The sequence below is a fragment of the Anolis sagrei genome, chromosome 4, assembly GCF_037176765.1.
Source record: "Anolis sagrei isolate rAnoSag1 chromosome 4, rAnoSag1.mat, whole genome shotgun sequence".
NCBI classification, from domain to species: domain Eukaryota; kingdom Metazoa; phylum Chordata; class Lepidosauria; order Squamata; family Dactyloidae; genus Anolis; species Anolis sagrei.
In genome coordinates, this window is record NC_090024.1 from 247,406,866 (window position 1) to 247,434,495 (window position 27,630).

The 27,630-nt window shown below is 47.5% G+C and overlaps 1 protein-coding gene across 2 annotated transcripts in view; it reads left to right on the forward strand.

Moving 5' to 3' along the window:
• Positions 1 to 180: 180 nt before the first annotated feature.
• Positions 181 to 27,630, forward strand: part of ELMO2 (engulfment and cell motility 2) — a 48,881-nt gene continuing 21,431 nt past the window's right edge. The window contains exons 1-10 of one of the 2 annotated variants that reach the window (XM_067468324.1): positions 181 to 263; positions 14,521 to 14,660; positions 14,806 to 14,846; positions 17,809 to 17,881; positions 20,514 to 20,564; positions 20,752 to 20,933; positions 22,161 to 22,260; positions 24,122 to 24,273; positions 27,102 to 27,180; positions 27,446 to 27,481. In XM_067468324.1, coding sequence (XP_067324425.1) covers positions 14,583 to 14,660; positions 14,806 to 14,846; positions 17,809 to 17,881; positions 20,514 to 20,564; positions 20,752 to 20,933; positions 22,161 to 22,260; positions 24,122 to 24,273; positions 27,102 to 27,180; positions 27,446 to 27,481 — 792 coding nt within the window. In that variant the 5' untranslated portion in view covers positions 181 to 263; positions 14,521 to 14,582. The remainder of the gene's footprint in view (positions 264 to 14,520; positions 14,661 to 14,805; positions 14,847 to 17,808; positions 17,882 to 20,513; positions 20,565 to 20,751; positions 20,934 to 22,160; positions 22,261 to 24,121; positions 24,274 to 27,101; positions 27,181 to 27,445; positions 27,482 to 27,630) is intronic. The other variant, XM_067468325.1, reaches the window with a different exon arrangement.

Genomic DNA, 27,630 nt, shown 5'->3' on the forward strand with positions numbered 1-27,630 from the left:
ATCGACGGACCACTTCCGGTGGAAGGTGGGCGGGGCGGGGCGTCGCCGTGGAAACCGCCGGCGTAGAAGCGCAGCGGGAGGAGGGGGCGGGTCCTGCGCGCGGTTCCCATGGCGGCGGGCGGCCGTTGCTTGGCGACGGGGGCCGGCCTCTCTCTGCGGGAGCCAATGGCGTGCGGGCGTGGCCCGTGAGTGGCAGGAGGAGCAGCGGAGGCGCCCCGGAGTCAAGAGAGGGAAGGAGGCGGCGAGGAAGGAAGGCCAGGCCGGTAAGGAAGGAAGGAGGGAGGCTCCAGAGGAACGTGGGCTCGGTGGGAGGGAGCGAGGGGTCCGAGATGGGCAGGGAGCAGGCCTGGGTTGCCTTTCTTTGTTTGTCTCACGCTCAGAGATGCTTGCCAAGAGCAGAGGCCGGGTGGACATCTGTCGGGAGGGATCGGACGGTGCTGGATGGCCCCTCGGAGTCCCTTCCAGGTGGGTCATAGAGTTGGGAGAGGCCCTCAAGGGCCACCATCAAAGCAGCCCCGAAAGATGGCCATCCAGCCTCTGCATCATCATCATTATTATTATTGTTGTTATAGAATTATAGAATAATAAAGTTGGGAGAGACCACAAGGGTCATCCAGGCCAACCCCCATCTGCCTTCATGCAGGAAAAGCACCATCAAAGCACTCCAGACAGATGGCCATCCAGCCATGCAGGATAAGCACCTTCAGAGCACCTCTTATAGATGGCCATCCAGCGTCTGCATTATTATTATTATTATTATTATTATTATTATTATTGTTACTATTATTATTTAGAATAATAAAGTTGGGAGAGACCACAAGGGTCATCCAATCCAACCCCCATCTGCCTCCATGCAGGAAAAGCACCATCAAAGCACTCCCGACAGATGGCCATCCAGCCATGCAGGATAAGCACCTTCAGAGCACCTCTTATAGATGGCCATCCAGCGTCTGCATTATTATTATTATTATTATTATTATTGTTACTATTATTATTTAGAATAATAAAGTTGGGAGAGACCACAAGGGTCATCCAATCCAACCCCCATCTGCCTTCATGCAGGGAAAGCACCATCAAAGCACTCCCGACAGATGGCCATCCAGCAATGCAGGATAAGCACCTTCAGAGCACCTCTTATAGATGGCCATCCAGCGTCTGCATTATTATTATTATTATTATTATTATTATTATTATTACTATTATTATTTAGAATAATAAAGTTGGGAGAGACCACAAGGGTCATCCAATCCAACCCCCATCTGCCTTCATGCAGGGAAAGCACCATCAAAGCACTCCCGACAGATGGCCATCCAGCCATGCAGGATAAGCACCTTCAGAGCACCTCTTATAGATGGCCATCCAGCGTCTGCATTATTATTATTATTATTATTATTATTATTACTATTATTATTTAGAATAATAAAGTTGGGAGAGACCACAAGGGTCATCCAGGCCAACCCCCATCTGCCTCCATGCAGGAAAAGCACCATCAAAGCACTCCCGACAGATGGCCATCCAGCCATGCAGGATAAGCACCTTCAGAGCACCTCTTATAGATGGCCATCCAGCGTCTGCATTATTATTATTATTATTATTATTATTATTGTTACTATTATTATTTAGAATAATAAAGTTGGGAGAGACCACAAGGGTCATCCAATCCAACCCCCATCTGCCTTCATGCAGGGAAAGCACCATCAAAGCACTCCCGACAGATGGCCATCCAGCAATGCAGGATAAGCACCTTCAGAGCACCTCTTATAGATGGCCATCCAGCGTCTGCATTATTATTATTATTATTATTATTATTATTACTATTATTATTTAGAATAATAAAGTTGGGAGAGACCACAAGGGTCATCCAATCCAACCCCCATCTGCCTTCATGCAGGGAAAGCACCATCAAAGCACTCCCGACAGATGGCCATCCAGCCATGCAGGATAAGCACCTTCAGAGCACCTCTTATAGATGGCCATCCAGCGTCTGCATTATTATTATTATTATTATTATTACTATTATTATTTAGAATAATAAAGTTGGGAGAGACCACAAGGGTCATCCAGGCCAACCCCCATCTGCCTTCATGCAGGAAAAGCACCATCAAAGCACTCCCGACAGATGGCCATCCAGCCATGCAGGATAAGCACCTTCAGAGCACCTCTGATAGATGACCATCCAGCCTCTCTGCATTATTATTATTATTATTGTTGTTGTTGTTGTTGTTACTCTTATTAAAAAAATAATAGGGTTGGGAGAGACCCCAAGGGCCTCCTAGTCCAAAAACACCATCAAAGCACCCCCGAAAGATGGCCATCCAGCCTCTGCATCATCATCGTCATCATCATTATTATAGAATTATAGAATAATAAAGTTGGGAGAGACCCCAAGGTCCTCCTAGTCCAACCCCCACCTGCCTTCATGCAGGAAAAGCAGCATCAAAGCACCCCTGACAGATGGCCATCCAGCCATGCAGGGTAAGCACCTTCAGCGCACCTCTGATTGATGGCCATCCAGCCTCTTTGTATTATTATTATTATTATTATTGTTACTATTATTAAAAAATAATATTGGGAGGGACCCCAAGGGCCTCCTAGTCCAAAAACACCATCAAAGCACCCTTGAAAGATGGCCATCCAGCCTCTGCATTATTATTTATTTATTTATTTATTTATTTATTTATTATTATTACAGAAATATAGAATAATAAATTTGGGAGAGACCACAAAGGTCATCCAATCCAACTCCAATCTGCCTCCATGCAGGAAAAGCACCATCAAAGCACTCCCGACAGACGCCATCCGGCCATGCAGGATAAGCACCTTCAGAACACTGTATTGTTATTGTTATTAGGTTCTTGTGGGTTTTTTCGGGCTGTATGGCCATGTTCTAGAGGCATTCTCTCCTGACGTTTCGCCTGCATCTATGGCAAGCATCCTCAGAGGTAGTGAGGTCTGTTGGAATTAGGACAATGGGTTTATATCTCTGTGGAATGACCAGGGTGGGACAAAGGACTCTTGTCTGCTGGAGCAAGGTATGAATATATTGTCGAAGGCTTTCATTGCTGGAATCACTGGGTTGGTGTAGGTTTTTTCGAGCTATATGGCCATGTTCTAGAGGCATTCTCTCCTGACGTTTCGCCTGCATCCATGGGAAGCATCCTCAGAGGTAGTGAGGTCTGTTGGAACTAGGAAAAAGGGTTTATATATCTGTGGAAGGACCGGGGTGAGACAAAGGACTCTTGTCTGCTGGAGATAGGTGGGAATGTTTCAACTGACCACCTTGATTAGCATACAATGGGCTGACTGTGCCTGGAGCAAACTCTTCTTGAAAGGTGATTAGATGTCCCTGATTGTTTCCCCTCTGTTGTTTTGCTGTTGTAATTTTAGAGTTTTTTAATACTGGTAGCCAGATTTTGTTCATTTTCATGGTTTCCTCCTTTCTGTTGGAATTGTCCACATGCTTCTTGTGGATTTCAATGGCTTCTCTGTGTAGCCTGACATGGTGGTTGTCGGAGTGGTCCAGCATGTCTGTGTTCTCCAATAATCTGCTGTGTCCAGGCTGGTTCCTCAGGTGCTCTGCTATGGCTGACTTCTCTGGTTGAAGGAGTCTACCGTGCCTTTCATGTTCCTTAATGCGTGTTTGGGCAATGCTGCTACTGCGTTTGGTGGTCCTTCTGAAGACTTCTTGTCCACAGCTACATGGTACACAATGGTAGACTCCTGCAGAGGTGAGAGGATCCCTCTTGTCCTTTGCTGAACGTAGCATTGGTTGGATTTTCTTGGTGGGTCTGGAGATAGTTTGTCTGTTGTGTTTCCTCATCAGCTTCCCTCTGCGGTCAGTGGTTCCCTTGATGTCTGGCAGGAACACTTTCCCTCTGGGTGGACCTTGGTCTTGACTCTCGTGGCTTCTTCTCGGTTGTCTTGCAGCTCTTCTGATGTCTGAGGTGGAGTCTCCCTTGGCCTGGAGAGCCCAGTTGAGGGGGTTCATCTTGAAGGAGGTGGGCTTCGCAGATTCCTTCCAAGGCTTTAATGGGGCTTCTTTTTTGACTTGGGTGATGATTGGAATTTTTATGTAGATCTCTCTCTGTGTGTGTGGGTTTTCTGTAGACGGTGTGACCCAATTGTTGATCTGGTTTGCGGATGAGTAGGACATCGAGAAAAGGCAGTCTTCCTTCATTTTCGTTTTCCATGGTGAACTGGATGTTTGGGTGGATGCTGTTAAGATGGTCCAGGAACCTGTTGAGTTCTTCTTCTCCATGGCTCCAAATGGTGAAAGTGTCTACATAGTCTACATATGTAGACAAGTCTCCATATGTAGACAAGTCTCCATAGGGACCACCAAACGCAGCATTGCCCAGACACGCATCAAGGAACATGAAAGGCACTGCAGACTCCTTCAACCAGAGAAGTCAGCCAGAGCAGAGCACCTGAGGAACCAACCTGGACACAGCATTTTATTTGAGAAGACAGAAATGCTGGATCACCCCAACAACCACCACCGTGTCAGATTACACAGAGAAGCCATTGAAATCCACAAACATGTGGACAATTTCAACAGAAAGGAAGAAACCATGAAAATGAACAAAATCTGGCTACCAGTATTAAAGGACTCAAAAATCACAACAGCAAAACAGCAGAGAGAAAAACAGGCAGGGACATCTAATCACCTTTCAAGAAGAGTTTGCTCCAGGCACAGTCAGCCCATTGTATGCTAATCAAGGTGGTCAGCTGAAAGATTCACACCTAGCCCAACTTACTACAGCCCTTTGTCCCACCCTGGTCATTCCACAGATATATAACCCCCCTTTTTCCCAGCTCCAGCAGACCTCACAACCTCTGAGGATGCTTGCCATAGATGCAGGCGAAACGTCAGGAGAAATGCCTCTAGAACATGGCCATATAGCCCGAAAAAACCCACAAGAACTGAGTGATTCCAGCCATGAAAGCCTTCGACAATACATCATCATCATCATCATCATTATTATTATTATAGAATAATAAAGTTGGGAGAGACCCCAAGGGTCATCCAGTGCTTTTGAGCTGTGGTGCTGGAGGAAAGTGCTGAGAGTGCCTTGGACTGCGAGAAGATCCAACCAGTCCATCCTCCAGGAAAGAAAGCCCGACTGCTCACTGGAGGGAAGGAGACTAGAGGGAAAGCGGAAGTCCTTTGGCCACATCATGAGGAGACAGGAAAGCCTAGAGAAGACAATGATGCTGGGGAAAGTGGAAGGCAAAAGGAAGAGGGGCCGACCAAGGGCAAGGTGGATGGATGGCATCCTTGAAGTGACTGGACTGACCTTGAAGGAGCTGGGGGTGGTGACGGCCGACAGGGAGCTCTGGCGTGGGCTGGTCCATGAGGTCACGGAGAGTTGGAGAGGACTGTACGAATGAACAACAACAACAACAACAAAGCCATTCAGGGAGGGAGACATGGGCACGATGGAAGGGGCCCTCAGGAGCTGCCCAGGCCTAAGTTTGCAAGATCTCTAGCTCTCTCAGGACCAATCTCATGGCTGCCTTTTCTCTCTTGGCCTTGATGATACCAGATGGCGGGGCTGATTAACAGCTCGCTGTACGTTTCCATTCGTGACATGGATTCCTCTGAAGTTTCCGTTCTTTGAAGTTCCAGAGAGAGCCATGGCAGGGGTCCAGAGAAGGGAGCAGGGGGGGGGGGGCGCGGTACCTTCGAGAAGGTTCACAGGGGACATGAGAGCCAGGTTTAAGTGTTTGGAAAAGATGTCACACCAAGGAGGAAGGGGCCAAGCTCATTTTCTGCTGCTCCAGAGACCGGGACACAACACAACCATGGATGCAAATGGCAAATGCTCACAATCTAAGTCTCCCTCCACACAGCTGGGTAAACTCCCACATGATCTGCTTTGAACTGGAATATATGGCAGTGTGAACGCAGATATTCAGATATTGTTGGATTTTCTCCCTTGATATTCCGGGTTATATGGCTGTGTGGAAGGGTCCAGGGCTGTTTGAGAAAAGATTCTAATGTTTCCTGCGAATCTCCTGGAGACTCATTTCTTCTCTGGAGGTTTTGGAGCAGCAGTTGGATGGCTGCTTCCTGACTGTGAGAGCCATTCAGCAGTGGAACTCTCTGCCCCGGAGTGTGGTGGAGGCTCCTTCTTTGGAAGCTTTGAAGCAGAGGCTGGATGGCCATTTGTCAGGGGTGATTTGAATGCAATATTCCTGCTTCTTGGCAGAATGGGGTTGGACTGGATGGCCCAAGAGGTCTCTTCCAACTCTTTGATTCTATGATTCTATGATTCTATGTTAGGAGGGCTTCGATTATGTCTTCTAGCCTGGCAAAGGGAGTTAGACTGGATGGTCTTTGGGTGCTCCTTCCAACTCTAGAATTCCATGTAATGTTTAGCCCATGGCCATTGTGTCCGTGTATGTCCCTGCACGGCAGTGGCTTGGACTAGTTGGGTCTCCTTCTCCGGAGGCTTTGAAGTAGAGGCTGGATGGCCATCTGTTGGGTGGGCTTGCATGATGTCTTCCTTCCTAGAAGAATGGGGTTGGACTGGATGACCCCTGGGGATCACTTCCAGCTGTGTAATTCTATCATGCTGTACAACCACATAGTCTGAAAAGGGAAAGGAGAGACTTTAATGAAGGGGAAGGAAGGGCATTTAATTTTGGCAGCAGAGTCCTTGTCAGACCACATCTGGTCTGGGTTAGACCACATCTGGAATACTGCGTCCAATTCTGGGCACCTCAATTGAAGGGAGATGTTGACTCTAAGCTGGAATGTGTCCAGAGGAGGGCAACTCAAAGGATCAAGGGTTTGGAGAACAAGCCCTATGAGGAGCGGCTTAAAGAGCTGGGCATGTTTAGCCTGCAGAAGAGAAGGCGGAGAGGAGACATGATGAGGGCCATTTATAAATATGTGAGGGGAACACATAGGGAAGAGGGAGCCTTTCTGCTGCCCTGGAGACTAGGACGCAATGGAGCAATGGCTTCAAACTACAAGAAAGGAGATTCCACCCAACCATGAGAAAGAACTTCCTGACTGGGAGAACGAATTCAGCAGTGGAACTCTCTGCCTTGGACGGAGTGTGGTGGAGGAAGGGCTCCTTCTTTGGAGGCTTTTAAGCAGAGGCTGGATGGCCATCTATTGGGAGTGCTTTGAATACAAGAGAGGAGATTCCACCTGAACATGAGGAAGAACTTCCTGTGAGAGCTGTTCAGCAGTGGAACTCTCTGCCCTGGAGTGTGGTGGAGGCCCCTTCTTTGGAGGCTTTTAAACAGAGGCTGGATGGCCATATGTTGGGAGTGCTTTGAATACAAGAGAGGAGATTCCACCTGAACACGAGGAAGAACTTCCTGACTGTGAGAGCTGTTCAGCAGTGAAACTCTCTGCCCTGGAGTGTGGTGGAGGCTCCTTCTTTGGAGGCTTTTAAACAGAGGCTGGATGGCCATCTGTTGGGAGTGCTTTGAATGTGATTGAAGGCGATTTTCCTGCTTCTTGGCAGAATGGTGCTGGACTGGAAGGCCCACAAGGTCTCTCCTAATAATAATAATAATAATAATAATAATAACAATTATTTATTTATGAGTCCCCAAGGGACTTGGACTCATAAATAAATAGTTGTTGTTGTTATTACATGACTGGACTTAATGTCAGGGGACTACTTACTACTACCTAAGGGACTTGGAGCGGCTTACATGAGGCCAAGCCCAACAACACATCACTAGAAACAACAAGGAATAAGCAAATAAACAATACTCTCCCAACTCCAGGATTCTAGGTGCAAGAGGACTCCAAAAAGATCTTGGAGTCCTCGTGGACAACAAGTTAAACATGAGCCAACAATGTGATGTGGCGGCAAAAAAAGCCAATGGGATGTTGGCCTGCATCAAGAGGAGCATAGTGTCTAGATCTAAGGAAGTCATGCTCCCCATGCTCTATTCTGCTTTGGTTAGACCACATCTGGAATATTGTGTCCAATTCTGGGCACCACAATTCAAGAGAGATATTGACTCTAAGCTGGAATGTGTCCAGAGGAAGGCAACTAAAATGATCAAGGGTCTGGAGAACAAGCCCTATGAGGAGCGGCTTAGGGAACTGGGCATGTTTAGCCTGAAGAAGAGAAGACTGAGAGGAGATATGATGAGAGCCATGGATAAATATGTGAGAGGAAGCCACAGGGAAGACTAGGACGCAATGGAGCAATGGCTTCAAACTACAAGAGAGGAGATTCCACCTGAACATGAGGAAGAACTTCCTGACTGTGAGAGCCGTTCAGCAGTGGAACTCTCTGCCCCGGAGAGAGTGTGGTGGAGGCTCCTTCTTTGGAAGCTTTTAAGCAGAGGCTGGATGGCCATCTGTCAGGGGTGCTTTGAATGCAATATTCCTGCTTCTTGGCAGAATGGGGTTGGACTGGATGGCCCAGGAGGTCTCTTCCAACTCTTTGATTCTATGATTCTATGATTCTAAGAATGCAATATTCCTGCTTCTTGGCAGAATGGGGTTGGACTGGATGGCCCATGAGATCTCATCCAACTCTTAAGATTAACTTCCTGACTGTGAGAGCTGTTCAGCAGTGGAACTCTCTGCCCCAGAGTGTGGTGGAGGCTCCTTCTTTGGAGGCTTTTAAACAGAGGCTGGATGGCCATCTGTCGGGGGTGATTTGAATGCAATGTTCCTGCTTCTTGGCAGAATGGGGTTGGACTGGATGGCCCTTGAGGTCTCTTCCAACTCTTTGATTCTATGATTCTAAGAGGGTTGCAATCCAAGAGAAAAGGCTGCAAGTAGATGGGCCAAGGTGACCAGAGTGGCAACAAAACGGACGGAGTAGGCAACCCTCTGTGGCCTTTCTAGTGGACGGCTTGGGGGAGAGCAAAGGAGGCAAAGAGGGGTCTTTTAGTTGGAAAACCCCTCGAAGAAGCAGGAAGCAGGAAGGCAGCGGGCCAGGGAGCCAAAGCATTGGCCAGCCAGGCATGCTGGGTCCAGTCTCTGTTGCGTGGAACATGGTGCCTGCCACGTATTTGGAGGCTCCGTTGTCCATATTCCCCTTCCTTGTTCTCTCCCAGTGTCCGGCCTTGAATGGTGGGGTCAAGCTGGCCTTGTCCTTGAATGGAGGCTGGTGGTGCTGCCAAGGCTCCTTCTGCCAGGCAGACAAAGGCCCAGGACGCTCCGTTCTTCTTCTCGGGCCTTTTCTTTGGCAGCTGCAAGAAGGACGCTCTTAAGACCGAGTCCGAACTGCCCTCGTTTTCAGTTTTGAAGATGTTTTTATGGATTTTTATTGGATTTTTAAAAATACCAATGATAATTTAATTCTATATGTTGTCAAAGGGTTTATGGCTGGAATCACTGGATTGCTGTGAGGTTTTCAGGCTGTCTGGCCATGTTCCAGCAGCGTTCTCACCTGATGTTTCACCCGTATCTGTAGCTAATGGCAATTCAAGAGATATATTGACAAGCTGGAATGTGCCCAGAGGAGAGCGACTAAAATGATAAAAGGTCTGGAGAACAAGCCCTATGAGGAGCGGCTTAAGGAGCTGGGCATGTTTAGCGTGAAGAAGAGAAAGCTGAGAGGGGATATGATAGCCATGTATAAATATGTGAGAGGAAGCCACAGGGAGGAGGGAGCAGATCAAGGGTCTGGAGAACAAGCCCTATGAGGAGCGGCTTAAGGAGCTGGGCATGTTTAGCCTGAAGAAGAGAAGGCTGAGAGGGGATATGATAGCCATGTATAAATATGTGAGAGGAAGCCACAGGGAGGAGGGAGCAGATCAAGGGTCTGGAGAACAAGCCCTATGAGGAGCGGCTTAAGGAGCTGGGCATGTTTAGCCTGAAGAAGAGAAAGCTGAGAGGGGATATGATAGCCATGTATAAATATGTGAGAGGAAGCCACAGGGAGGAGGGAGCAGATCAAGGGTCTGGAGAACAAGCCCTATGAGGAGCGGCTTAAGGAGCTGGGCATGTTTAGCGTGAAGAAGAGAAAGCTGAGAGGGGATATGATAGCCATGTATAAATATGTGAGAGGAAGCCACAGGGAGGAGGGAGCAGATCAAGGGTCTGGAGAACAAGCCCTATGAGGAGCGGCTTAAGGAGCTGGGCATGTTTACCCTGAAGAAGAGAAGGCTGAGAGGTGATATGATAGCCATGTATAAATATGTGAGAAGAAGCCACAGGGAGGAGGGAGCAGATCAAGGGTCTGGAGAACAAGCCCTATGAGGAGCGGCTTAAGGAGCTGGGCATGTTTACCCTGAAGAAGAGAAGGCTGAGAGGTGATATGATAGCCATGTATAAATATGTGAGAAGAAGCCACAGGGAGGAGGAGGAGGGAGCAAGCTTCCTTTCTGCTTCCCTGGAGACTAGGACGCAATGGAACAATGGCTTCAAACTACAAGAGAGGAGATTCCATCTGAACATGAGGAAGAACTTCCTGACTGTGAGAGCCATTCAGCAGTGGAACTCTCTGCCCCGGAGTGTGGTGGAGGCTCCTTCTTTGGAAGCTTTTAAGCAGAGGCTGGATGGCCATCTGTCAGGGGTGCTTTGAATGCAATATTCCTGCTTCTTGGCAGAATGGGGTTGGACTGGATGGCCCAGGAGGTCTCTTCCAACTCTTTCATTCTATGATTCTATCTTCAGAGGTCTGTTGGCAGTGAAGCAAGAGGAGTGTGTATGTATATACCTGTGGAATAATGTCCAAAGTGGAAGAAAGAACTCCTGTTTGCTTAAAGCAAGTGTGAACGTTGCAATCAGCAAGCTTGAATAGCATGGAATAGCCATGAAGGTGCAAAGTCAATCAGTGAGGGTATTTGTTGTTTAATATTGCTTTAATTGTTTTTAATTTGCTTTAGGTGTTGTATTGTTATGTTGTGTTTTGAGGCCTTGGCCTTTGTAAGCCGCATCGAGTCCTTCGGGAGATGCTAGTGGGGTACAAACAAAGTTAATAAATAATAATAATAATAATAATAATAATAATAATAATTTGCCTTGGACCGCGAAAAGATGCAGCCAGTCCATCCTCCAGGAAATAAAGCCCAACTGCTCACTAGAGGGGAGGATGTTAGAGGCAAATTTGAAGTAATTAGCAAGCTTGAGTGATCTTGCAGCTGCAAAGTCAATCACTGAGGGTATTTGCCTTGGACCGCGAGAAGATCCAACCAGTCCATCCTCCAGGAAATAAAGCCCAACTGCTCACTGGAGGGGAGTATATGAGAGGCAAAGATGAAGTAATTAGCAAGCTTGGTTAGCATTGAGTGGCCTTGTAGCTGCAAAGTCAATTAGTGATGGTATTTGTCTCGGACCTCAAGAAGCTCCAACCAGTCCATCCTCCAGGAAATAAAGCCCGACTGCTCATTGGAGGGAAGGATATTAGAGGCAAAGATGAAGTAATTAGCAAGCTTGGTTAGCATTGAGTGGTCTTGCAGCTGCAAAGTCAATCAGTGACGGTATTTGCCTTGGACCGCGAGAAGACCCAACCAGTCCATCCTCCAGGAAAGAAAGCTCAACTGCTCACTGGAGGGAAGGATATTAGAGGCAAAGATGAAGTAATTAGCAAGCTTGGTTAGCATTGAGTGGTCTTGCAGCTGCAAAGTCAATCAGTGAGGGTATTTGCCTTGGACCGCGAGAAGATCCAACCAGTCCATCCTCCAGGAAATAAAGCCCAACTGCTCACTGGAGGGGAGTATATGAGAGGCAAAGATGAAGTAATTAGCAAGCTTGGTTAGCATTGAGTGGCCTTGTAGCTGCAAAGTCAATTAGTGATGGTATTTGTCTCGGACCTCAAGAAGCTCCAACCAGTCCATCCTCCAGGAAATAAAGCCCGACTGCTCATTGGAGGGAAGGATATTAGAGGCAAAGATGAAGTAATTAGCAAGCTTGGTTAGCATTGAGTGGTCTTGCAGCTGCAAAGTCAATCAGTGACGGTATTTGCCTTGGACCGCGAGAAGACCCAACCAGTCCATCCTCCAGGAAAGAAAGCTCAACTGCTCACTGGAGGGAAGGATATTAGAGGCAAAGATGAAGTAATTAGCAAGCTTGGTTAGCATTGAGTGGTCTTGCAGCTGCAAAGTCAATCAGTGAGGGTATTTGCCTTGGACCGCGAGAAGATCCAACCAGTCCATCCTCCAGGAAAGAAAGCTCAACTGCTCACTGGAGGGAATGATATTAGAGGCAAAGATGAAGTAATTAGCAAGCTTGGTTAGCATTGAGTGGTCTTGCAGCTGCAAAGTCAATCAGTGAGGGTATTTGCCTTGGACCGCGAGAAGCTCCAACCAGTCCATCCTCCAGGAAATAAAGCCCGACTGCTCATTGGAGGGAAGGATATGAGAGGCAAAGATGAAGTAATTAGCAAGCTTGGTTAGTATTGAGTGGTCTTGCAGCTGCAAAGTCAATCAGTGAGGGTATTTGCCTTGGACTCTGAGAAGATCCAGCCAGTCCATCCTCCAGGAAATGAAGCCCGGGTGCTCACTGGAGGGAAGGATATTAGAGGCAAAGATGAAGTACTTTGGTCACATCATGAGAAGAAAGGAAGGCTTAGAGAAGACAATGATGCTGGGGGAAATGGAAGGGAAAAGGAAGAGGGGCCAACCAAGATGGATGGATGGGATCCTTGAAGTCACTGGATTGACCTTGAAGGAGCTGGGGGTGGTGATGGCTGAGAGGGAGCTCTGGTCTGGTCTGGGCCAGGAGGTCATGAAGAGTCAGAAGCAACTGAACGAATAAACAACAACAAACATTTGCATAGCCTGGCTGTTGTTGCCTGGGGACATCTTTAATTTGGGAGGTATTATCTGGCCCTTGATTTTTGGCTGTCTGGAATTCCCTTGTTTCTGACTAATTTAAGCAGAGAAGTCAGCCATAGCCAAGTCCTTGATGAAACAACCTGGACACAGCATATGATTTGAGAAGACAGAAATACTGGACCACTCTCACAACCACCATCTCAGACGACACAGAGAAGCCATTGAAATCCATGTGAACAATATCAACACAAAGGAGGAAACCATGAAAAGGAACAAAATCTGGGTACCAGTACTAAAGACCACCAGAATCAAGATAGTAAATAAAGAAACAGGAGAACTGCAGACAACAAGCAATCAAGGACGAGTGAACACCTTCCAAACAGAGGGTGCCTCCAGGCAACACAGGCCAGGCTACCTTTATGATGATCCAATTGTGTCCAATTTTGGGCACCACAATTCAAGAGAGATATTGACAAGCTGGAATGTGTCCAGAGGAGGGTGACTCAAATGATCAAGGGTCTGGAGAATAAGCCCTATGAGGAGCGGCTTAATGAGCTGGGCATGTTTAGCCTGAAGAAGAGAAGGCTGAGAGGAGATATGATAGCCATGTATAAATATGTGAGAGGAAGCCACAGGGAGGAGGGAGCAAGCTTGTTTTCTGCTTCCCTGGAGACTAGGACGCAATGGAGCAATGGCTTCAAACTACAAGAGAGGAGATTCCATCTGAACATGAGGAAGAACTTCCTGACTGTGAGAGCCGTTCAGCAGTGGAACTCTCTGCCCCAGAGGGAGTGTGGTGGAGGCTCCTTCTTTGGAAGCTTTGAAACAGAGACTGGATGGCCATCTGTCAGGGGTGCTTTGAATGCAATATTCCTGCTTCTTGGCAGAAAGGGGTTGGACTGGATGATGGCCCAGGAGGTCTCTTCCAATTCTAGGATTCTATGTTCAGCAGTGGAACTCTCTGCCCCGGAGGGAGTGTGGTGGAGGCTCCTTCTTTGGAAGCTTTGAAACAGAGACTGGATGGCCATCTGTCAGGGGTGCTTTGAATGCAATATTCCTGCTTCTTGGCAGAATGGGGTTGGACTGGATGATGGCCCAGGAAGTCTCTTCCAACTCTTTGATTCTATGATTCTATGATCCCCTCACTGATTGACTTTGCAGCTTCATGGCTACTCAGTGCTATCTGAGCTTACCAATTACAACATTCACACTTGCTTCAAACAGAGAAGGGTTCTTTCTCCTACCCTGAATATTATTTCACAGACAGATAGATAAATAGAACCTCACCAATGACGGAATTGGGCCAAACTTGGCATACAGAACTTCAATGGCGAACAGAAAATACTGGAAGGGTTTGGTGGGCACTAACCTTGAATTCTGGAATTGTAGTTCACCTACCTCCAGAGAGCATTGTGGACTCAAACAATGATGGATCTGGACCAAACTTGGCTCACAGACTCAATATGCCCAAATGTGAACACAGATGGAGTTTTGGGGAAATTGACCTTGACATTTGAGAGTTGTAATTGCTGGGGTTTATAGTTCACCTACAATCAAAGAGCATTCTGAATCCCCCCCCCCCCAATGATAGAATTGGGCCAAACTTCCCACACAGAACCCTATGACCAACTTTGTGTTTCTGGTGGTCTTTGGTGACCCCTCTGATGTCCCCTTGCGACCCCCAGCTTGAGAAACACTGCTCTTGAGAGTGCCATAGCCACAGATGCAGGCGAAACGTCAGGAGAGAATGCTGCTGCTAGAGCCCCTCTTCTTTTCCCCAATCGCCCTGCTTCTCCTCTCTCTGGGCAGGTTTGGGAGCCCCTCCTGTCGGGGCCTCTGAGGTCGGAGCCGCACAAGGGACCCCTGGAGGGATGCCGCCCCCTTCGGACATCGTCAAGGTGGCCGTCGAGTGGCCGGGGGCCAACGCCCAGCTGCTGGAGATAGACCAGGTGAGGAGGAGGAGGAGGAGGAGGAGGAGGAGGAGGAGGAGGAGGGGGCTTGGTTTGCTGAGGGGGTGGGGGCTGTGTTGCCATTGCAGGGAGGGCCTTCTCAGGGCTCAGCCTGCCTTTGCTTTGCTTCTCTCTCCCATCGTAGAAGCGGCCGCTGGCCTCCATCGTGAAAGAAGTCTGCGACGGGTGAGTGCCGCCTGGGCGCAGGAGGCTGGCTTTGCCGGGGGGGGGGGGGGGGGGGCTGGAGTCCTGGGAGGGGCCCTTGGACATCATCCTTCCCTCCCCTTTCCTTTTTGTTAAAATAATTTTTATTGTTTTATAGTGTACTAGCCACCCCCTGCCATGTGTTGCTGTGGCCCAGTCTGTGTATATGTGTATATTAGGCTTGGGCGGTTTCGTTCGTTAATTTCGTAATTCGTTATTAATTCGTATTTAAATTAGCTTACGATCCAATATTGAGCCATGCAGGACTACTGTGAGGAGTAATTAAAAATCGAAACAATTTTTCCAATTTATTTCGTACTAGCTTGGGGACCCGGCGTTGCCCGAGTTATTAGAGAAAGGAATTGTATATCAAGGTTGGTCTTCATCAGTTATGTATATGGCTCACAGTGGTCTCAGGAAGTTAGTGAAGGTACTGTGAGTCCCATCATCTGTGGTCCATCGTCCTCCAAACTGCACCAGGATGGAGAGAGGGTCATGGGGGCTCTGTGTGCTAAGTTTGGTCTTGATCAGTCATTGGATGAGGGTCACAACAGTCTCAATAAGTGAGTTAAGGTACTGCAAGTCCCATCATCCATAGTCTCCCTCAAACATCACCAGAATGTTGAGTTGGCCATGGGGGCTCTCAGTGCCAAGTTTGGTCTTTATTGGTATGTGGATGAATGTCACGGTGGTTTCAGGAAGTGAGTGAAGGTACTGGAAGTCCCATCATCCATTGTTCGTCCTCCTCCAAACAGCACCAGGATGTAGAGTCTCTCATGGGGGCTCTGTGTGCCAAGTTTGGTCTTGATTGGTCATTAGATGAGGGTTGCAGCAGTCTTGGGAAGTGAGTGGAGGTACTTGAAGTCCCATCATCCATAGTCTGTTCTCCCCCAAACCTCACCAGAATGTTGAGTTGGCCATGGGGGCTCTGTGTGCCAAGTTTGGTCTTCATCAGTCATTGGATGAGGGTCTCAGTAGTTTCACTAAGTGAGTGAAGGAACTGCAAGTCCCATCGTCCATGGTGCATCATCCTCCAAACCGCACCAGGATGTAGAGTGCATCATGGAGACTCAGTGTGCCAAATTTGGTCCTTATCGGAAATTGGATGATGGTTGACCAACCTTGATATACAATTCCTTTCTCCAAAAACCCGGGCAACGCCGGGTCCCCAAGCTAGTATATAGATATAGATATAGATTGTTTCGTAATTATTTCCGTATGTCTGGTGCAAGTTTTTAAAGGAAGATTTTGGAATTCTTTAAAAAAACAAAACGCAAGGGTCCCCCTAAAAACGAAACGAGTTTAGAACCAAATTTTTCAGTGGTTACCCAAGCCTAGTGTATATGTGTGTATATATTTGTGTATATGTGTATATATGTGTGTTTTTGTATATATGTGGTTTTGCGCATATAGAATCATAGAATCAAAGAGTTGGAAGAGACCTCCTGGGCCATCCAGTCCAACCCCATTCTGCCAAGAAGCAGGAATTTTGCATTCAAATCACCCCTGACAAATGGCCATCCAGCCTCTGCTTAAAAGCTTCCAAAGAAGGAGCCTCCACCACACTCCGGGGCAGAGAGTTCCACTGCTGAACGGCTCTCACAGTCAGGAAGTTCTTCCTCATGTTCAGATGGAATCTCCTCTCTTGTAGTTTGAAGCCATTGTTCCCTTGCGTCCTAGTCTCCATGGAAGCAGAAAGGAAGCTTGCTCCCTCCTCCTCCCTGTGGCTTCCTCTCACATATTTATACATGACTATCATATCCCCTCTCAGCCTTCTCTTCTTCAGGCTAAACATGCCCAGCTCCCCAAGCCGCTCCTCATAGGGCTTGTTCTCCAGACCCTTGATCATTTTAGTCGCCCTCCTCTGGACACATTCCAGCTTAGAGTCAATATCTCTCTTGAATTGTGGTGCCCAGAATTGGACACAATATTCCAGATGTGGTCTAACCAAAGCAGAATAGAGGGGTAGCATTACTTCCCTAGATCTAGACACTAGGCTCCTCTTGATGCAGGCCAAAATCCCACTGGCTTTTTTTGCCACCACCATCACATTCCTGGCTCATGTTTAATTTCCTCTCCACAAGGACTCCAAGATCTTTTTCACACGTACTGCTCTCGAGCCAGGCGTCCCCCATTCTGTATCTTTGCATTTCATTTTTTCTGCCCGTGGAACCCCGCCCCCATGACCCCCGAGGCCCCTCAAAAAGGGATCACACCACTAACCAGCAACTACCCATCGATCTTCTTCCACTGAATCCTCTTTGTGGCAATCTTTACGTTGGCCTTTGTCTTCTTTCCCAGACACCCAAGTGCCAGCCTCCATTTGTTGGCAAATTCTGCGTTATTTCCTCCTCTGCAGCTATTGGTCAGCTTGGCTTTCCAAGACTTGCCTTAGAATAATAGAATCATTATTATCACCCCTTACAGATGGCCACCCAGGTTCTGCATTATTGTTATGATGATGGTGATGATGATGATTATTATTCAATTATAAAATCATATATTAGTGCCCCCTGGTGGAGCAACGGGTTAAGCCACTGAGCTGCTGAACTTGCTGACAGAAAGGTCGGCAGTTCAAATCCGGGGAGCGGAATGAGCTCCCGCTGTTAATCCCAGCTCCTGCCAACCTAGCAGTTCGAAAACATCTACTCACATAAATAAAACCATTAAACATAAGACATGCATAACATTTAAACATTTAGACAAAACATAAAATAATCTTTGTAAAATCATTAAAATCCCTTGATCCAGAAATCGTATACCATAGCCATTCCGAGTATCTCTTTTAAATTGCGGTGGCCAAAATTGGATACAGTATTCCAACCTTCTTCTGGCAGATTCTGCATGCTGCCCCCCCCCCTCCCCAATTCATGTGGGAAATGGATGGGATCCAGACCCCCCCCCCAACACTCCTCTCTCTCTCTCTCTCTCCTTTCGTCTGCAGCTGGTCACTGCCCAACCCAGAGTACTACACACTGCGCTACGCCGATGGCCCCCAGCTGTACATCACGGAACAGGTGAGGCGCTTGGTTGTTTGGTAGGTGGTGGGATACACCTAGCTGCATGCTGAAAGGAGGGATGGGCAGTGTGGTATCCCAGAGCAGGAGCACCCACACCAGTTCAGTAAAATCTGCAAGCAGTTTATTGAAGGATATATGTAAGCAAAGCAGTAAAAATGGTAGAAACAGTAGAGTCCAAAACACTATACTCCGAAGGTAACAGATAGCCCATGAACTTCAGGATACAAAGGTAAAAACACAAGATCTGAGGATGCAAAATCCAAAAGAAAAGACAGCATGGAGATTCAGGACCCAGAACAGGAACCTGGCTAATTACTAATATTACTAAAAAAAAAATTGTTGTGTCAGGAGCGACTTGAGAAACTGCAAGTCGCTTCTGGTGTGAGAGAATGGGCCATCTGAAAGGACTTTGCCCAGGGGATGCCCTGGGCAAGTAGAAGTCCTCTTGTAAACAAGACGGTCATCAAAATCCAACATTGACAAGACTGAGCTAGAATCCTTTCCTCGATTCATATAAAGCTTTTCTTGTCTCCTGAAATGAAAGGAAAACATTTCATTTGCCTTTACAACCAGATAAGGATTTCTTTTCTCCCTTTTCTAATAGATGGGCTGACCTTGGGAACTTTCTCTTAATTTTCAAAAGTCTTGTCTTCTATCTCATTACGTTTTGCACCTGATTCATCCTCAGAAGACAGTTTTGCAGAGGAAGGCTGCTGTGGGCCCCTAAACCTCAGGCCTTTCAACAAGGCCATAATTCCCATTGAAATCAGACACAGGTCCAGGAAAACCAGCATCCCCACTCACAGACTGAACTACAACAGGCAGTTGGCCTAATGGCTGTTAGGAATGGTGAGAGTTGAAATCCAAAAAACCTGGAGGGAGGGCCAAAGTTAGCCCATGGCCACCCTAGCTGTGCTTGCAATGCAGAATGTCACGTTGCCAGGGCTCTGCCAATATTTAGACAGAGATGAACCAAACTTCCAGTTTGTGTTAAACAATTTAATTAAGCAGCACTTACTTTCTGGCTGTTTTAATAGTCCAAAACTTAAAACATAAAGACAGCACTCAGCCACAGAATATAAAACAAAACTGACATCAAACGCTGTTGCGGGTTCAAGATAACACCGTAGTCAAAAGGTCCAGTCCAGTGGTCAAACGCCAAGAGTTCAATGAGCAAAGTCCAGGGATCAAGAGTCTATACCGTAGTCAGAAGCCAGTCCAGAGAGTCAACGTTCCAGGATTCCAAGGGTTCAGGAGACAGGTCAGGATCCCGACAATCTACAAACCTTGGGGAGAACCAGCAGCATCTACCACCAAGATAAGACAAATACTTTTCTCCCGAAGATCAGTCCAAAGGCTAGCTCGTAATATCCAGACACACCCATTTGCAGCCTATCTCTTGCATAGCTCCACCCTTGATTGCTTTCACCCATAAACTCTTACTTATTTATTATTATTTATTTATTTACTTTATTTGTATCCCGCTCTTCTCAGCCCTCAGGCGACTCAGAGTGGTTTCCAACAGTTTCGGTATACACAATACAAAATCATTAAGCATTTAAAAGCAATAGCATCACAAATCATTAAACATCAATATCAATACATCACTACATCAATATAGCAAATCCATCAGGTCTCATCCATGAAAACAGAATCCAAACTCGTTATCCGATATTCTGTGTTCCGATAGTCAGTCAATCAATCACACTGCTTAGTCGAATGCCTGTTCAAACAGCCAGGTCTTTACTTCCCTCCGGAATGCCAGCAAGGAGGGGGTCGATCTAATATCTGTAGGGAGGGCGTTCCACAGCCGAGGGGCCACCACTGAGAAGGCCCTGTCTCTCGTCCCTGCCAGGCGTGCTTGTGAAGCCGGCAGGACCGAGAGCAGGGCCTCCCCAGACAATCTTAATGTCCTAACTGGTTCATAGGAGGAGACGTGTTCGGACAGGTAGGTCGGGCCAGAACCGTTTAGGGCTTTAAAGGCTAAAGCCAGCACTTTGAATTGTGCCCAGTAGCAAACTGGCAGCCAGTGGAGCTGGCGCAGCAGTGGAGTGGTGTGCTCCCTGAGTGCCACTCCTGTTAGCATCCTGGCTGCCGATCGTTGGACCATTTGAACCTTCCGAGCAGTCTTCAGAGGCAACCCCATGTAGAGAGCGTTGCAGTAGTCTAAACGGGATGTGACCAGAGCATGGACTACCGTGGCCAAGTCAGGCTTCCCAAGGTACGGGCGCAGCTGGCGCTCTAGTTTTAACTTTGCGAATGCTCCCCTGGTCACCACTGAAACCTGGGGTTCCAGGCTCAGCGGTGAGTCCAGGGTCACTCCCAAGCTGCGAACGTGCGTCTTCAGGGGGAGTGTGACTCCGTCCAGCACAGGCTGTAACCCTATGCCCTGTTTGGCCTTGCGACTGACCAGGAGTACCTCTGTCTTGTCTGGATTCAATTTCAATTTGTTCACCCTCATCCAGACGGTCACAGCGGCCAAGCACCGGTTCAGGACCTGGACAGCCTCCTTAGTAGCAGGTGGGAAGGAGTGACAGAGTTGGACATCATCCGCGTACAGATGACATCGTACTTACAGATTACTCAGCCCTTTCACCCATCCTCACACATTTTGTCCTTTGCCTTGTAGACTCGGGGTGACATCAAGAACGGGACCATCCTGCAGCTGGCGGTGTCTCCGGTAGGACCGTGATGATGGAGGGAGGGATCGCAGAAGGGAGAATGAAAGCGGGGGGTTGATCTCTGTCCCTTTCTATTGGGAAGGGGGATAAGAGCCGCTCTCCTTGACTGGGAAGGGGGAAAGCGGCTGCCCTCCTGTTGTGGGGAGGACCAAATCTTTTGCCCCCACCTGCCACCCCCCCTCCCAGTCCAGGGCGGCCTGCCAGTTGCTGGACCGGACGCAGTCGCACAGCATGGAGTCCCGGCTGGAGGCCATGAAGGAGCTGGCCAAGCTCTCTGCGGACATGACCTTTGCCACCGAGTTCATCAACATGGAGGGCATCACGGTGCTGACCCGCTTGGTGGAGAGCGGCACCAAGCTCCTCTCCCAGTAAGTGTGGCTTTGGGTTTGGAATAGGTTTTTACGTATTTTAACTGAATTATTTATTGTACTAACGATATTTAGATCGGTTTTAAGGTATGTATATATATTTTAAATGTTATGTAAATGTCGTCAGTGGCATCAGCCGCATAGCAATAGGCAAAAACACAGCAACAAAGATGCAATTTGATTTGTTATGTAATTAAGTAAAATGTGTAAGGTATAAGAAACTGAGAAATGTATTGTAACTGTGTGTTAACCAAAGGGACTCTAAGAGACTTGAAGTAGAGTGAATAATGTGGAAACTATTCTGAGTGATAAGATGTTTTGATTTGTAACTGTTCTGTAACTGTTTTTTGCTAAGAAACTTTGAAATCTATAGGGGGATTGTTGGAGCTGTTTGAAAGGTGTAATGTAGATTTCAAAGTATGTATGTATGTTTAAAATGCAATGCTATGTGCCGAGAGTATTCCTGTGTGGAAAGAGTTAACTGTACCATGGAGGGAATGGCATTCCTAGAGAGGTCATAAATCTAAGTGTATAGAGCAGTGGACGCAGCAGTCATGCGTAGTACGTCATACGTCACTCTGGAATGCAGGAGGTGTGAACTAGTACTGATAACAGCGTAGTCTGTGTGTTCGTGATGTGGCTACCTGACAGAGAGGAAGCAGTTTTACGATGTGCTTAGAGTTAAGTAGCTTCTGATGTTTATAGCTGTAAATAAAGTTGTTTATAGCCTAAAGGTGGCTGTGATGGATCGTGTTCCTTGCCTTGCTGTGCGGCCGATGCCACTGACACTTGATTATGGAGTCCTCTTTGTGGGGGCAAGAAGCCAAAGTTTGCCCATGCCTGAACTATCCAGACGAAACCATTTTTGCTATTACTTCAGTTAGAGTCTGTAAAACCTTTTAACACGCCTCTTCCCATGTTCACACAGGAATGACTTTCAGCAAAGCATGAGCAGAAATAGGCTCTAAATCCTCCCCACATGACATCATATATTTGATATTCCAGGTGCAATGCTACCAAAAATATAATTTATACTTGAGCCGTATCATTTTTGATGTGAGCAATGCATTTTAACAAATGGTCTCCTGGTGTTTCTGATGGATGGGCTTGAGTGCGCAAGGGATTGAGTGGCTGCCATTGGGAGGGTCCACCACGCTCTGCAGCCCTAAGAAAGAAGCCCTTGCCTCAGTGGGAGCCGAGCCTTGCCTTGCCTTCCTTCCTCTGCAGCTACAGCGAGATGCTGGCATTCACCCTGACGGCCTTCCTGGAGCTCATGGACCACGGCATTGTCTCCTGGGATATGGTCTCCATCTCCTTCATTAAGCAGGTACGGTGAGTGTGGGGAGGAGCCATTTGGCCAGGTGGGGGCAACACCAAGGAGAGTGTTGGGCAAGTGGGCTGTTTAACGAAAGACCCTCCCCATAAATGTACAATAGAGTAACTTATCAGCAGAAGCAGCGTGACCCAGCACCCATGACCCAAAGTGATCAATAGCACATAAACACACACACCAATGTTATTTCTTCAATAGGAGGCTTTTCTTTATAGCAAAATAATATGGTTGCACTATTTACAAAAATAAGGTTTCCATGACACAAATAAAGTTCTTTATATTTCCTTCTTTACTTCCACACTGGGCTTCTTTCTCATGCAGATAAACAGTTTCACTCTCACAGAGCCTCTTCTCACACTGAAGCTACACAGGAGCTTTTTACACACAACAGCATTCGCAATGAAGCTTCACACACGATCGCCTTCAACCTGGGGCTTCTTTCACCAAAGCTTCTTACACCAGGCCTTCTCATGCTAAGGCCCACTGACATTGTGGCCTACCGCACACTGAGGCCTTTCTCCCACCAAGACTACTCACAGATTGAGGCCTTATTCTCAGAATGACATCTCTCTCACACAGAGGCGAACTAACGCTGAGGCCTTTTCATACTGAGGCCTACTAACACCCTGAGGCCCTTCCACAGAGACCTCTCACAAACTGAAGCCTTTCTTCAACTGAGGCCTTTTCACACTGAGGGTTCTCTCAGACTGACACCTTTCTCTCACTGAGGTGAAGTAACACTGAGGCCTTTTCATACTGAGGTCTACTAACACCCTGAGACCCTTCTTCCACAGAGACCTCTCACCGACTGAGGCCTTTTCACACTGAGGGTTCTCTCAGACTGACACCTTTCTCTCACTGAGGTGAAGTAACACTGAGGCCTTTTCAGTATGAAAAGGCCTCATATTTCATATTCTTCCACAGAGACCTCTCACTGATTGAGGCCTTTCTTCCACTGAGGCCTTTTCACACTGAGGGTTCTCTCAGACTGACACCTTTCTCTCACTGAGGTGAAGTAACACTGAGGCCTTTTCAGTATGAAAAGGCCTCTTATTTCATATTCTTCCACAGAGACCTCTCACTGATTGAGGCCTTTCTTCCACTGAGGCCTTTTCACACTGAGGGTTCTCTCAGACTGACACCTTTCTCTCACTGAGGTGAAGTAACACTGAGGCCTTTTCAGTATGAAAAGGCCTCATATTTCATATTCTTCCACAGAGACCTCTCACTGATTGAGGCCTTTCTTCCACTGAGGCCTTTTCACACTGAGGGTTCTCTCAGACTGACACCTTTCTCTCACTGAGGTGAAGTAACACTGAGGCCTTTTCAGTATGAAAAGGCCTCATATTTCATATTCTTCCACAGAGACCTCTCACTGATTGAGGCCTTTCTTCCACTGAGGCCTTTTCACACTGAGGGTTCTCTCAGACTGACACCTTTCTCTCACTGAGGTGAACTAACACTGAGGCCTTTTCATACTGAGGTCTACTAACACCCTGAGACCCTTCTTCCACAGAGAACTCTCACCGACTGAGGCCTTTTCACACTGAGGGCTCAGAGTGACACCTTTCTCTCACTGAGGCAAACTAACACTGAGGCCTTTTCATACTGAGGCCTACTAACACACTGAAGCCCTTCTTCCACAGAGACCCCTCACAGACTGAGGCTACTAAGCTACAGCCACAGCAGCTTATATGGAACTGCAGCTTTTGTTGTGTCATTGCATCCATTTACTCTTTCAGTGTTTGACTCACATTTTTGTAATCAAAAATACCTGGTTAATATTTAATATTTTTGTCAGAGTGCAAGGTGGTAGGTTCTGCCATTTCCGTCCTCCCTTTTTCCTCCTGTGCAGATTGCGGGGTATGTGAGCCAGCCGACGGTGGACGTCTCCATCCTGCAGCGCTCCTTGGCCATCCTGGAGAGCGTGGTGCTCAACAGCCAGAGCCTCTACCAGAGGATCGCCGAGGAGATCACCGTCGGGCAGCTCATCGCCCACCTGCAGGTGTCAGTATCTTTTGGAAAACATAACCTTTTAGAAAATGGCATTTATAAGCATGGAAATCCATAACCTTTTGGAAAAGCATGGCCTTTCGGAGAAGAGCCAAAAATCCTTTTGAGTAGAACCTTCTCAAGGGCTATATAAGCAGATATATTTATGCAAGGCCATTTGGCTTCAGTTGTTAGACTGATAACCTGTTGTCTCTGATGTGTTAGCAGACAGAGAATATACCAATGCATAAAATAGCAGTGCTTCATAAGTGTTTTTCAGTGCCCAAAATATATATCTACTCTCCCATAAAGCAACTTTTATGTCAAGCATTCAAGAGACAAAATGAAGTAGACTTTGGTAAAAATAACATATTTGGTTTACTCACAACCTTCATGTGTTCGGCATACAGAAGTACACAACTTATCAGTCCAGTTACAGATATGTTTGAGATAATCTCTGTGTGCAGATGGCGCAGGACATCTTTCTTATCACAACAGCAGGCAAGTATTGGTCTGAGCAGTCCCAAAGTCTCATGGAGTCTGAGCTCTGTGCTCTTCTCAGATCAGATCATGTGGTCTGCAGCCCCTCCCATAACTTCTCTGGAAAACATAGAGTAAAGGAAAGAAATCTGCATACCAGAACATACATACAAGGGTTATCAGGAAAGTAAGGTTGCAAGGCACGTACCTGTCACGGGGGAATTTTCACGAGTGAAGTTGGTATCACTGCTATGTAGCGGGAAGCCAACGAAAGCGAAAGAGCAATGCCAGTCGTCAGTAGCTCATTGACTGGCGTTGTGATGAAGGTTAGAGATGAGCATGCTCATTCCGTTTCCCTCCAAGTGCGAAGGAATACACTACCTAAATGCTAAGGGCATCAACGCCACTGCGATTAATCACAAAATCATTTCAGTTGGTGAAGTTGGTATCACTGCTGTGTAGCAGGAAGCCATCGGAAGCGAATGAGCAGTGCCAGTCGTCAGTAGCTCATCGACTGGCGTTGTGGTGAAGGTTAGAGATGAGCGTCTCATTCCGTTTCTCGCCAAGTGCGAAGTAATACACTACCTAAATGCTAAGGGTGTGAACACCACTGCGATTCATTACAAAATTGTTTCAGTTTGTGAAGTTCGTATAACTGCTGTGTAGTGGGAAGCCAGCGGAAGCGAACGAGCAGTGCCAGTCGTCAGTAGCTCATCGACTGGCGTTGTGGTGAAGGTTAGAGATGAGTGTCCTCATTCTGTTTCCCTCCTAGTGCAAAGTAATTCAATACCTAAATACTAAGGGCATGAACGCTACTGTGATTCATCACAAAATCATTTCAGTTTGTGACGTTGGTATCATTGCTGTGTAGCGGTAAACCAGTGGAAGCGAACGAGCAGTGCCGGTCGTCAGTAACTCATCGACTGGCGTTGTGGTGAAGGTTAAAGATGAGTGTCTCATTCCGTTTCCCTCCAAGTGCAAAGTAATGCACTACCTAAATGCTAAGGGCATGAACGCCACTGCGATTCATCACAAAATGGTTTCAGTTTGTCAAGTTGGTATCACTACTATGTAGTGGTAAGCCAGCAGAAGCGAACGAGCAGTGCCAGTCGTCAGTAGCTCATCGACTAGCGTTGTGGTGAAGGTTAGAGATGAGCGTCCTCATTCCGTTGCCCTCCAAGCGCAAAGTAATGCACTACCTAAATGTTCAGAGCATGAACGCCGCTGCAATTCATCACAAAAATCATTTCAGTTTGTGAAGTTAGCATCACTGCTTTGTAGTGGGAATCCAGTGGAAGCGAACAAGCAGTGCCAGTCATCAGTAGCTCATCGAATGACGTTGTGGTGAAGGTTAGAAATGAGCATCCTCATTACATTTCTCTCCAAATGTGAAATTCGCATTGTATGAGGGATATCCGGAAAGTAAGGTTATAAGGCACGTAGCTCTTGTGGGGAATTTTCTCAGGGGAAGTTGGTATCACTGCCGTGTAGTGGGAAGCCAACAAAAGTGAATGAGTAATTCCAGTTGTCAGTAGCTCATCAACTGGTGTTGTGGTGAAGATTAGAGATGAGCGTCCTCATTCCGTTTCCCTCCAAGTGCAAAGGAATACACTACCTAAATGCTAAAGGCATGAACGCCGCTCCAATTCATCACAAAATTGTTTCAGTTTGTGAAGTGGGTATCACTGCTGTGTAGCAGGAAGCCATCGGAAGCGAATGAGCAGTGCCAGTCATCAGTAGCTCATTGACTGGCGTTGTGGTGAAGGTTAGAGATGAGCGTCTCATTCCGTTTCTCGCCAAGTGCGAAGTAATACACTACCTAAATGCTAAGGGTGTGAACGCCACTGCGATTCATTACAAAATTGTTTCAGTTTGTGAAGTTGGTATCACTGCTGTGTAGCGGGAAGCCAGCGGGAGTGAACGAGCAGTGCCAGTCGTCAGTAGCTCATTGACTGGGATTGTGGTGAAGATTAGAGATGTCTTCATTCCGTTGCCCTCCAAGTGCGAAGTAATACACTACCTAAATGCTAAGGGCATGAACGCCACTGCGATTCATCACAAAATCATTTCAGTTTGTGAAGTTGGTATCACTTCTGTGTAGTGGGAAGCCAGTAAAAGCGAACGAGCAATGCCAGTCATCAGTAGCTCATCGACTGGCGTTGTGGTGAAGGTTCATCACAAAATCGTTTCAGTTTATGGAGAGGACATAAGGAATTGTGGGAGTTGGATAGACAGGCCGTTAGGAATTGTGGGAGTTGGAGTCCAAAACATCCGGAGGGAGGGCCAAAGTTGGCCCATGCCTGTTTGAGATTTTTCGTCTAGCCTCACCTCCTCACCAGTCCCTTCTCTTGGGGCTCCTGCAGCTCCAACCAGGAGATCCAGACGTACGCCATTGCCTTGATCAACGCCCTCTTCCTGAAGGCCCCGGAGGACAAGAGGCAGGTGAGTAACCCCACACCCTTCCTGTCCCCTCCCCTTCCCTATATCTAAATACAGGGGAAGGGGTGCCAGGGAGCCTCGCTTGCGGCGGCGTTTGCGAGTCTTGTTCACCAGTCCGGTTCACCTGTCTGTCTGCACAATGTCTATCATTGCTGTTTGCCTGCCCCCCCTCCATTTTACTCCCCCGCCCCTTTGCTGAGGGAGCCAGGCCCACCTCCCTCCTTTTTGTGCTGCTTCCCTTTTGTGCCTCTCTGCTTTTTGTCGGCAGGACAAGCTGCTCCACCCGCTCGACCTGCCCTGCACTGTAAGTAGTTGCCTCTGTGTTGGGGAGGCAGGGGGAGGGGGCTGCCTTGTGCCCTCCCACTCCTGGGCTGACTCAGTGCTGCTGGCACTGGTGGGTGGGTGGGTGGTCTCCTTGGAGTCAACAAAGGTTGGTAGCAGGAAGCCAGCATT